This window comes from Protopterus annectens, chromosome 2.part0 (genome assembly GCF_019279795.1).
Source record: "Protopterus annectens isolate FY-2018-M chromosome 2.part0, PAN1.0, whole genome shotgun sequence".
Classification (NCBI taxonomy): Eukaryota; Metazoa; Chordata; order Ceratodontiformes; family Protopteridae; genus Protopterus; species Protopterus annectens.
In genome coordinates this window covers 1,706,713,047-1,706,726,031 of record NC_056728.1, presented here as the reverse complement: position 1 = coordinate 1,706,726,031, position 12,985 = coordinate 1,706,713,047, and the positions used below count along the sequence as shown (strand labels likewise).

Genomic DNA, 12,985 nt, shown 5'->3' with positions numbered 1-12,985 from the left:
CATTTTGCCATTTATTTGTGTTTTGCAGACTTCTGCTGATCTGATCTGAAGGATTTTTTTTCCCAATATACGCGAGCTGAAGGATTTCTGAAAACACAGGAGTGGATTACATGGACTGTTGTTCTGGAATTTGGGAACCAGAGATTGACAACAACTGTCTAACCCCTGAGTGATGTCTTCCCTCAAGATCCTGGTAAATACCTCCATTGGCCTAAGCTACAAATAATCCTGTTCTTCCTTCCAGTAGACACTGCCAAATGAACAGTCTGGTCAGACCTACTAGGGCCATAGACCACAGTGGCCTCTAATGGGGACACCCTAGGGAACCCAGATGAAGCAGACTGATGGTCTGGGGACTGCAAATGCACCTCAGCAGAGTCCACATCCACAAACCATATGACACAAGTGGACATATGATTATCCCCATTGACCTCTCTCATCTACTTTTTCTTTACCGGAGAAAGATGATCTGCCACAAGGGAAGATGAAGACATGGCCACTTGCACCAAGTCCTGAAAAACTTTATTCTCAAAGAAAATATAAAAAAAAAGTTAAATTTACTCCTAATGGTCTCAGGAGAAAAAGACTGGTAAATTGAACACAGAATAATGATGTGTACAGCCCCCGAATAAAACACACTGTTCACAGCTTCACTTTCCTTTTCTGACAGACATAAGAAAAAAATATCTGAAAATCTCAGAAAAAGAAAGGTCCCAACAGGGTATTTACCTGCCTGAAGACTATGTGCTGAAGCCAAATGTACGGTTACACCAGACACAAAGCTTATGAAAATCTGGATAATGCAGACCAGTGGCAAGAAAGTTATGAGCGCTGAAATGCCCACAGAGCTCTTATACTACTACATCTTTAGTGTAAAGTACACATGCTGTGCATGAGGAAGGATCCTGATACTTTCCTGACTGGCTGGATGTATAGTACCTTTGGCAGGATATGCCCTATATGTAATACCTACTCTAACAATGATCTAATGAGAAACATCTACAAAATATTAAGCACTGAGTCAGGATCAATCAGCTGTCTCTCACCGGGGCAAACATCTCCAGTGCAGGACTGACAGAGTCTTGAAGGCGGGTCTCTATTAGATGAACGAATGCTTAAAATGTTGAGTACGACATGCTCGACAGCTTTTAAGTGAGCGTTCATCTAAGCGAAACCCGAGAATGTCAAAACAGGGAGTTTTGAAAAGTTACAGTTGGCCAGCCATGAGTAAGCCAAATGCGGACGTCAGAACGTTTAACCTGTCTCGACGTTGTTACAGTCCTCCACTGTGGTGTGGTCTTGACGGTCACTCTGTGTAAAGTTATGACAGTCCTCCACTGTGGTGCGATCTCGGAATTAGTATATTTAAGTAGGGGAGGGTGTATGGTGGGTGAAGCCCCCCACTTTATTTTGTTTGTCGATTTTTTTTTGTTTTTCTTTGGGGGGGGGGTTGTTAATGGTGTACAGTACATTGTAGCCGTCAGCCGTTGGCTTTCTGACGGCTGGCCAACTATAACTTTTCGAAACTCCGTGTTTCGACATTCTTGGGTTTTGCTTAGACGAATGTTCGTTTAAAAGTTTTCGGGCATGTCGTACTTGACATTTTAAGCGGTCATTCACCTAATATAGACCCTTGAAGGCAATGTGCTCTCTGCCTGCAAAATCCCTACTAAATGTATTATTTTATTTTTTTCCCCCGATTTGTTGCTTACCCCATCTTTTTACCCTCTGCCACACAATATTCTCTGAATGGGAAAGGAGAAATACCCTGTGATCCAGTGGAAGAATTTCTGTATGCTTTAGAAAAGCCCTAATATTGCAGACATGGTGGAACAGTGGAGTACATTTTTCTTGTTAAAGATTTCCCGGTGCTCACAATAGGCAATCTTACTACCCTTGCCTTAGCAGAAAAGTTACTGAAATTGGTAAACTTTCAGGATAATTTATTTTTCATACTACAAGCATACTTATTGTGAATTTTCTTTTCCTAGGAATGCCATAAGCTACAGAAGAAAAAATCTCAATCAAAAAAGAAAAAAAAAGCAACACAAAGCAATACAATAACTAAAATATTTTTGGGGAAAAGTGGGTTTTACTACTCAGTGTTACCAAGGAAGAGATGAGAGCTGACAGTCTCTCAACCATATGCATACTGCAACAAAAATGAACTGAAGATGGCAGAGGGTTGTTTTTTTCCTCTCACTGTCAACCATCATGAAGATATGCTCAATTCAGGGAGGACAGGACCTCCACTATAGGATAGGAATGCCTTGGAAGAACTGTAGATGTCTCACCAGGATGGATATCTGCCAGCAGTTATTTCCTATGTATACTGCAGCAATGACCCACTTGAAGAACATTATGTATTTCTTACACACTGGATCCATAAATTTAAAAGGAGCTGAAAATAAAAACATTACTTAACGACATATGTTTTTCAACATAGACAGCATTTGAAAGAAATAAAGGCAACAACTTTATTAACAAGACATAACATTTCAAATCTAATCTTTGCATCTAACTAGCTAGAATGAGTGAGCTATGATGTACAGTGTAAGAAGCATTCAAGAGAGACACTGAGGTTTACAAATATGTTACTGCTACCCTATTAGACTAAATGATTTCAACATGGGGCATTTTGCAAAGTGGTAATTTTGATGAAATAAGTGGTACAGCTGCCACATGGTGAACACGGACAAAGCTCTTACTGTACCTGTGATGACTCCTATTCAACAACTAGCACAGGTGTTGTAGGGGCAGTGTAAGGAAGGATGTGAGTGAATAGCCGATATCAGCTTGCCCACCCGGGGGAATACCTTAGCCTTAAGAGCCTAACAAGCTTCTTACCTTAAGTGTTACGCTCCTTGGTAGGGAGATTATGCACGAGCAGACAGCACATGCACCCCCAAAGTCAACAAATGTGGAGCTTGCACATGGTGGGGGGTAGGACACACACAACCCAGCAAAAGTATGAGGCTGCACCAGTGTCCTTCATCTCCCCACAGGCTCCAGGAATAGGCTGGGTTGAGCCCAGAGGAAGTTAAGGAGGGCTTGGCATACCCAGTTATGAATGATGAAAGGAGCTTACTCTTCCCAGAATTACTAGACGCAACAGTCACTTAGGGGAGTCTTTCCAATCAGGGTTACGTCATTTATAAAATTGTCTTTCTCCCATATTCTTTAAGGCAAAATGAAGAGCATAGAAACATTCATTCATTAATCAGGCAAATTAATGAAAAGCTACTGTTTTGAAACACTCACTGAGTACACTCAGTGTCACAGGAAACCACTAATTTATCAGAGGACATTTCAAAAACTATGAGCAGCTCTATAAAGCAGTACACAGACTACATTTGTCATCAAATGTGCATGCAGTTTACAAATAATATTATCTAACAGCACAGCTTCTTCGCCTGAAAGTGACACAGAGTATCATTTTCAGAAACCATTTAAGCTATACTCTGATCTGTTAATACCATCTTTTTGACATATACTTCTCAAACTACTTCCCACTAAAAAAATTAAATAATACAGCAAATGCTTTTCTTCTTACTTTCAAGTCTTTCATCTTAGCCTATCATTTCTTTTGAGAGTGGATCTGTGTAGTTCTGGACTACTGGTCAGGGCATATTTCAAACGATAGTAAAAAAAAAAACTACAACTCACTCAATTATAAAGATATTATCAAAAAGGGTCTCCTGAACTATAAGAAAAAAAAACTCTGCTTTCCATACCTTCAGGGCCGCGATGCTCATTTTCGTGTTCATCCTCCTCACTTTGTTCCTCTTCAGTTAATTCTTCTAGAAAACACAATAGGCAGACATCTCTTATCCATAATAGAATGACCTTTGTCCACCCATTACTTAATGAGTGGTAGTTGTCTTTGTTCCAGCCTTATCCAACAAAGCTGTTACCCATTTTAGAAACCTTTTCAGTCACCACCATCCCACCACATCCCACAAAATCAACTTTAGCATCCTCTTTGTTTTTCCCTCTACAGTAAAAAGTATGACCACCCAGAAGGTTAGGACTCAAGGAAATATACTTTATGTCTTGCTAAAATCCAAACCATGTTAATCATTTTTACATATCAATGTTGCCTCCTTTATATGTCTTTTTTTATTCAGTGTTTTTATTGATGCCAGTATATTAATGTTCTTTCAAGACCATCATCATCATTACACTTCTATACAAAACAGGACACATTTAGAGGCATCAGCTGATCCCCCACCAACAACCTGATTCTGGGTATGCTGGTATAACAAGCTCCATCATCAGACTACATGTGAACATAAGAGCTAGAACATGTAAGTGAAAGCTGCTACCGCAGCACTGCTGGGTCAGCCAGCAATGTTTTTCATCGTCGTTCCCAATCTGACTTACAACCCTCATCTTTTCCCATCTTCAGCAGCAGAATAAGAAGTTATGTACCTACCATAACGTTCCATGTTAGTTGTCTTCTCTCGCCTTCTTTCTTGCTTGATGGGTGCTTTAGCTCGAGAACTCCTTTTACCAGCTCGAGGCAGCCCCATATCCCATGATGCAAGGCAGGAAGTACCCAGATCTCGTTTGTTGACAAAAGGGCAATAACACCAAGCATAAACAATACTTCCCAAAGGAAGAAGAAACTTACAAATGGAAAAAGGACCAGGTCTGAATGGTCTTTAGCATTATAGTTTCTTATACAAGGTCTGTCCAGGCCAGGGGAAGGAGGAAGAAAGAAGGCGAGAAGACAACTAACATGGAATGTTATGGTAGGTACTTCTTAATGTTAAGTTGTCAATCTACGCCTTCATTCTTGCTTGATGGGACCGTCCCTAGCAGCTCTATCCTGGGTGGCTCAATGGAACAAACTCTTGAGGACTGTAGAGCCAAAACTGGCTCTGTCCCTGGAGGCCAAGTCCAATTTGTAATGGGAAACAAAAGTGTGAGGAGTGGCCCAAGTGGCTGCACAAATAGTGTCCAAAGGCAGTCTAGCTTGAAAAGCTGTAGAAGTAGCTAAACTCCTAGTTGAATGTGCTTTAGGTTTTGAGCACAGCTGTTTTCCCCTGATCGTATAAATTTCAGTGATGACCGAAGAAGGCCATCTGGACAAACTCACTTTAGAAACAGGAAGGCCTTTTTATTATCCGCATAGGAAACAAAAGTTGATCAGATTTTCTAAATTTTTTGTTCTGTCCAAATAATATCTAAGCTGACGGTGGGCGTCAAGATAATGTAGCTTTTGTTCAGCTCTATCTGAATAGTTAGGAAAAATACAGGAGATCAATAGATTGATTCAGATTGTTTTTCGACCTTAGGTAAAAGGATGGATTAGTTCTCAAAGATACTCTGTCTTTGTGAAAAATCAAATAGGGGTCGAACCGAAGAGCATGAAGTTCAGACACCCTCCTGGCAGATGTAATAGCCACTAGGAATAAAGTTTTCCAAGAAAGATATTTCAGGGAACAAGAAACAGCTGGCTCGAAGGGGAAGAATCAAGGATGTCAGCACTAAATTTAGATCCCACTGAGGAGGAGGATTCCTGATTGGAGGCTTTAGTAGGAAAATTCCTTTCAAGAAGGCCCTGCAGAGCCTATGGGACATAATATTATGATCTGCTATCCCGACATGAAAATTAGAAATAGCAGCCAACTGAACTCTGACTGTGGAAGAAGAGGAGCCTGCATGAAAAATCTCTGCTAAGAAGTCCAGAACTGCCTGAACAGGGGCAGTAAAAGGATCAATATTTTGGGCCTTAGCCCAATAAGAGAAACGTTCCATTTGCTTGTGTAAATCCTCCTGGTAGAGGATTTTATGATATCTCTAACTGGGTTAGAGATCAAAGGAAGCCTGGCTAAGGAAGGAAGTGGAGCAACCATGCTGTGAGGTTGAGAGAGGGATTGACGGTGCAGCTGACCGGATTGGTGAATCAGTAGATCTGGCACTGGGTCCAGATGCCACGGCTGCACCAAAAGGTGATGATGGAGGAACGGGAACCAAACTTGTCGAGGCCAGTAAGGGCAATGAGAATCAATTTGGCTCTCAAAGCGGTAGCTGGATCACCTGAGGGATCAGAGGAAATGGAGGGAAGGCATAAAGAAGTCCCTGGGGCCAATCCTGGGTCAGAGCGTCTCTGGGGATGGCCTGATAGAGAAGAGGCTGAAGAAGTCTGGACATTTGCTGTTTTGGGGAGTAGCAAAAGGCTCGCCACATGGACGACCCCACTCCAGAAAAATCTCTTCCGCTATGGATTGCTTGAGAGACCACTCGTGAGGCATGAGAACAGCTCTGCTCAATCTGTCCGCTATAATGTTGGTTTTCCCAGGGATATGCGTTGCTACCAGAAACCGATGAGAGGAGATCGCCCATTGCCATAGTCTGGCTTCTCGACACAAGGGGTAGGACTTGGTTCCGCCCTGCTTGTTGATATACCAAACTACAGACATGTTGTCTGTGTGGACAATTGTCCCCTACGGAAGAAAGTCGTTGAGGGCTTGCAACGTTAAAAGCACTGCTCTCATCTCCAGGACATTTATGTGCAGATGGTACCGTCCCATGAACCATCCTGCCCTGATAATGACCCCCACCCGATCAGGAGGCATCCATGGTGACAGTGGCGCACCTGCCTTGGTGAACCTGAGACGATGTGATCCACCAAGCAAGATGTTCTTTCCATGTTTGTGTCACCAGAATCTGGTGACGCATTGGGAGTTGCTGGTATGACCACTGTGTGAACAGCATCCACTGAAGGCGGCGCATGTAGAATCGAGCCAGGGGAAGAAGAGTGATGGCCGCAGCCATAAGACCTAATACCTTTAGAACCATTCTGGCCTGTACCTTCTTGCTGGCCAGAATGATCCTGACATGAGTCTGAATGTCTGAAACTCTTTGTTCTGTAAGGGTAGCTGACATCGAACAGTGTTTAAGTTTGCCTATGAAGGTAATAGACTGGCAGGCGATAAGGATGACTTTTAAGTAGTTGACTGAGATGCCCAAATGAGAACAAAGGTCTATTGTGTAATCCCTGGCTTGTATAAGCTGATGCCTGGTGGTGGCTGACAGGAGCCAGTCGTCGAGATACGGAAACACCTGGAATCCTTGGCGTCTCAGGTGAGCACCACTGCCATGCATTTGGTGAACACTCTGGGGGCTGTAGTGAGACCAAAGGGCAGGGCTCTGAACTGGAAATGACTGGACCGCGGAGAAATCTCAATTTTGATGTGATAGTATCCTGAAGATCTATTGAGCACATCCAGTTGTCCTTCTGTAAGAAGGGCAGAATTGACTGAAGAGTGACCATTCGAATCTTGTCTTCCTGACAGACTTGTTGAGTCTGCTGAGATCCAATATTGGTCTCCAGTCTCCCGTCTTTTGGGGACCAAAAGAACCTTGAGTAGATTCCGGGCTCTGAATGGTCTATTGTAACTGGCTGAATGGCTCTTTTGCAGTAGTTTTGATCTCTAACTCTGCAATGTCCCTTAGACCGGGTGGTACATCTGGAAGGGAACTTGAGGGGAAGGGACTTTCCTCGAAAGGAATTATGTAACCCTTGGATATGATCGACTGTACCAATCTGTCTTGAGTGAGGGAATGCCAGGCTTCTGGGTACAGTGATAATCTTCCCGACTGCCTCCAAGGAGGGACAGCCGGGCAACACCTCAGGGATGCTGAAAGGGCTTCTCAGGAAGAGACTCCTGTTGCCCTGATTCTTGGACCCCTCTGCCTCTAGAGCGTCTGTTGTTGTTACCCCTCTGCCTCTAGGGGAACCACATCTTCCCACCCTTCTGTCCTTTGGGATAAGGCCTAGAAGGGGAAAACGGACTCCAACAGCAGAAAGAGTCTTGCCGTCCTGCTCACACCTGGTCAAGGTTTCCTTCACCTGAGGGCCAAACAAATCTGACCCATCAAAGGGAGAATTTGAAGAAGGGCGTCTTAAAGGGATCCGAAAATCACATAGCCGCATCCAGGCTTGGCGCCTAAGAGCCACACCTGTGCCATCAGCAGCATAAGATATTAGCATGGAGGAGTTAGCAATGGAATTGAGGGTTCCTAGCTGCAATCTTTTGGGCCCCTGCAGCTGTAGGATCCTGAACTACTTCTCCCAGCTCCTTCAGGATATCTCTGGAGTCTGGTGAAGTGACAAAGATAATTCAGCGCACGCATAGCAAAGGTCGCTGAGGTATCCATGGTCCTAGAGTCCTTATTAGGAGGATGGGCCGCGGAAGGATCTGCAAGTTCCTTTTGGTGGCCGCAGCCACCATGGCATCAGACACCCTTGGTAAGGAATTGTTTGTCACTAGGGGCAGTTATAAATTTAGAAGGCCTCCTAGGGACTGGCTCTACAGAGTCAGGAGCTGTCCAATAACCTGCATAAGGGAGACACCCAGGAGGTGGAGGGCCGAGATCCAAACGCCTCTAGGTATACTGACTCATCCTCAGAGGGATTGTTGGTGGGCCAGTTTCCCTCTGTTTCAGAAGTTCTAGGATGTCTGAGAAGGAGACATCCTCAGAGGGTCTGACTCATCAAAGTCAGTATCGTGACAGACTCAGGGAGTCTACATGCTTCCTCTTACAAGTCCTCTTCCTAGGAGGATCTCCCAAACATCAGGAGAATCCGCAATGGGGAAACCTGAGGCGGAGGATCTCTGGGTCCTGTAGCAAGAGAAGTGGCAGAGATGTCAACAGGTACAATAGAAGAGACTGCTGACTGATACCAGTGGCCAGTACACTCTTCATCACCTCGAATCTCCCCTCCCAGGCAGGTCCGAGAGGAGGAGACCATAGGCCGACCACGAATCCCTCTAAGGAAGAGGAGATAAGAATAGGGGCTGAAGGAACAGAAGGAAGCTCTGGGGTAGAGTTGAAGGAGTGGACCAACAGTCGTCTGAGACGGACTGTGTAGCATTTGGGCCAGTACCTGTGACTTGAGCAATCTACTGACCACACTCTCTAGGGGTCATGATCTGACAACCTGGATGACGATCCTGTCGGCACCGATCACAGCGGCAGCGGAGGCCGGTGAATGCGGGCACGTGCGACACGATGCGCGCATGGGTGTGGGTGAGGAGCGATCGGGAGCCGACACCGATGCCGTGCCGCATGGGTGTGCTTAGAAACAGAAGCCTGGGTCTTGGCAGATTTAGTTGATTTTAAGAAGACCCTGAGAATCAACTTATTCCGTCTCCTGCAGGACTCTCTGGCTGAAGGGTGACAAATAGCACAGGAGTCCTGCAGGTGAAGAGACCGTCTGTCAGAGACATCTTCTGACAGCTAAAACCTGAACCAAAAGGTATTTAGTAAAAATACCAACACACACACCCTAACAGGGGATGGGATAGGGAAATTAACTGACTAAAAATTAAAAGAGACGTTAAATTTAAAGTTAAACTATCAAAACAAATAGTTTTTAACTAAAAGGGGCTTAAATGTCACAAATGTGAATTACTTACCAGGAGCTGCGAGATCTGGGTACTTCCTGCCTTGCATCATGGGATATGGGGCTGCCTCGAGCTGGTAAAAGGAGTTCTCGAGAATGAAGGCGAGATTGACAACTTAACATCAGCTAAGATTCCCTAACTGCTGTGGGGCCACCATGGTCTCCCCACCATTGCAAAGATACGGATGGATTCATAACATTTATGCAAGATGACAGAAATGAACTGATAATAGACGTTACAAGACCTCACCTCATTCTGTCTATATTTTTAGTTTTCTCATTCATTTTAATTCATCTTTACAATATCAGCATCCTAATGTGCACAGTGTGCACAGTACAGCACCTGCTAGTCTTCTGCCTCTTAGCAGCTAATGTGTTTAATTATTCAGTTTCTTTGGGGAGGTGAACATCTAAGCACACATGTAATCTCTTGATGCTGTTCTTTAATGTGTATCATCCATGTCAACTGCAACAATATCAGCAATAAACAAATGGAACAACCAAAACCAGAATATGAAGCCAAAGTTCTGAAAACCAGTGCCACTTGGAACAAGGTCCATAAATGCCAGTAAAAAAATTAAAAACAAATGTCATTTTATTTCATCTCAGTTGCAGAAAGTGCAAAAGTATACCTATAGGGTACACTCAACAAGAACCACAAATATTACAGGTGCAGGTACCTGTTACATTATGAATCCTCATACTCTGTATGACTTTCAGAACAGACCTCAGAGAGGGTCTGGGCTCCTCCCCAGCCCAGGATGTTAAATGACAAATGACTAAAGGGGAAGATTAGCCCACACCACTTTTAGTTCTCTGCTGGCAGGATGTTCGCTAACAAATCTCCCGTCTTACATGGGAAATACCCATGTCTGTAGTCTATAAGCTCCTGGGGACCTAGAACGGTGGTTCCTCCTGCCACCAAAAATTCTGAAATTAGATGTCTGTGACATTTTTATGGAGGTCTTCTCTAAAGTGTCGTCCCCCGAAAAAAATAATGTACTAAGTACAACATTACTTGTACATCATGCCTTGAAAAATATACCGTATGCTAAGGATTGAGAGAAGCAAAGGCAAAGGAGATAATAGTAGAGATGGAGGAAATTAGCAGCAAGGTGTGAAGTGTAAGTGCAGGGAGGTGCAGAAGGCAGTTATGTGGATCTGGGCAGAGAAAGTGAGTAAAAGAACAGACTGCAGAAGGGAGCAATACTAAAGATGCAAGGAGATTAAAGTTAAATGTAGGGACTGAAGTAGGTGGAGGCATTTAACCCTTTAATACTGGGCTCTTAGTTGTCTCAGCAGCACAATACAAGGACTTAATCACAGGTGCCAAGACAATATTTTTTGCTCATCTTTTTTACCCGCATGAAACAGAATTTAAAGAAAAAAAATGAAACAAAAGTTATCCACTCACCATGTTTGATCTTCGGGATCCACATCTATCTGCTTTAATGTAGAACTGATCACTGCAGTCATCTGAACTCAAAGTCCTTCCCACACTACCACAATACACCACTTTTCCTCATATCTTCAGACTGAGTCTGTCAACAATGCATTTGTACTACAATTTATCTTTATATACCAATGATAAGGCATCCGGCAAAATCAGTAAGGTATCCCTGCAGAGGTATAACCAGATGGAAGGGGGAAGGTCTTTTGAAGTGGACAAACATGGACCATGAAAATCTAGTATTGTGGTAAGTATGTAACTATTATATCTGTCATGACTTAAGTCCATTCACTTCAATGTCAGTCTAGCCTGTCATTACAGAATTCCACAAAGAATGGTGGCCAAGATGTATCTGGAGATCACATCCACATTGTGTCTTCAAAAAGTGTGCAATGAAGCTCATATCACAACAGCATAAATACTGACAACAGAATCATTCTTAAAAAAAAAAAAAAAAAAAAAAAAGGCTAAAAAAGTAAAAATATTCCTTATGAATGGGCCTTTGGTTTACTTGGCAAAGTTTTTTTGTATTTAGTGTCATGAAAGATAAAAATTTCTGACACCCACGAACAGAGTGGATCATGCAAAAAGTAGGTGGGCGTTAGGAAAAGCTTACTGCAAAATCCCTTCTTCAGGACAGGCTGGGTCAGTTGACTATGACCTCCTTTGCCCCACGAGCACTAGGACCTCCTTGAACCTGGGTCATCATAGATGAATGGGGGAAGCCTCCCATTTGTCCAGACTACTGTCCCAGGACTCAAAGTCCTGGTGCCTCCTTTTACTTTTCCTATTCATTGGTAAACCCAGAGGGGACATGTTCACATGTGGGCGAGGACTCTGTTATGACACTCTAGGCTAATGGTGTCTTTCCATCCCTATGCCCCTTTAGGATGAGGATGAATGGACCAAGACATCTGAATGAGGGATGCTCTGTGGTACCGCCACAATGGATGAAGATTCCTGAGGGCCAATCAACATAATGGGTTGCACCTGCACCATGTCTTCACCCTTAGCTGTTGACACTGAGACATTAAGCACCCACGACTATCTCAGAGTCAGTGGTGTGACCCAGGATGTGTAAGAATTCCCAGAGGATCCATGCACAATCTCAGTGCTGTACTCAGTGCTGAGTGGGTCTTTAGTATCAAGAAAACAATGTCAGTGTGTAAGACACTTGTGGATAGTGCTAAGGGTGTTGGTGCCAAAGACTGGTGCACAGCCAGTGACAACAAGGACATGGAACACTGTGAATTTCTTTGCACCAATGTCATCGGTACAGATGGAGACACAGGCACTGAATAGAAGAGCCACATCTATGTTGATACCAATGGTTAGGGGTGCACACCAACACAACATGCACTATAAAAGGCACAGGGAAGACAGAGTAGACAAAGGGGTGGTAACTGGATGTTAATCTCAATTAACGCCTTTATCATTCTGTTCTAGTCTAGGCAAAAAGAGAGAAGAATGCTACTCCAGATACTTAGATTCCTTTCAGAAGCTATTCATCCTTCTCCTCGGAGTGGGACTTGACAGGGCGATGACCACCAAATGTGAAATTCCTGAGGCTGAAGCATGCTCTGATTCAGGGGCTTAGACCCTCATCTTTATTGGCAAGGGACATGTCTTTTTTAACATACTTGGAAAACTGTATGTCAGAACCTCTGCCCCTCTGTTTTCTTTACTCCTTCATTTCTCCTTCCTTGGTCAGGATTCAATGAGAAAAAGTTGTTTTAAAATTTACGTCCTGCAACACTGTGAGGCAATCCAGAGATGAAAATGTCAATGATATAATACTTTACACCCCTGTGCTCCAACCGTGGTACATAATACAAAATTTGTGGGTATCCTTGGAGGAAGCTTGCAGCCACACTTGTCACATTTCCTAAACCCTGAGGCCTTCCCTACATTATCCTTTTTCAATTTAAGAGCTACCTTTGTTAAAATGGGATAATGAAAAAGTAACAAAGTCAATTAACATGACAGCCAAAGCAAACCGGTCTAAGCTTCACAGCTCGCTTAGGTGGGATAAAGCAGGACAGCAACTAACAAAACCACAATGAAAGAAAACTTAAAACATGCTAAAAATTGCACTACACTACCTTCTCCAAGTACAA

The 12,985-nt window shown here is 43.5% G+C and overlaps 1 protein-coding gene across 1 annotated transcript in view; it reads right to left on the bottom strand.

The window, feature by feature from the left end:
• The window catches only part of CDK11A (cyclin dependent kinase 11A), a 2,038,318-nt gene that overhangs the window by 967,817 nt on the left and 1,057,516 nt on the right, over positions 1-12,985 (bottom strand). Inside the window, exon 11 of the mRNA XM_044061756.1 lies at positions 3,735-3,800. Within this exon, the coding sequence (XP_043917691.1) occupies positions 3,735-3,800 (66 nt within the window). The remainder of the gene's footprint in view (positions 1-3,734; positions 3,801-12,985) is intronic.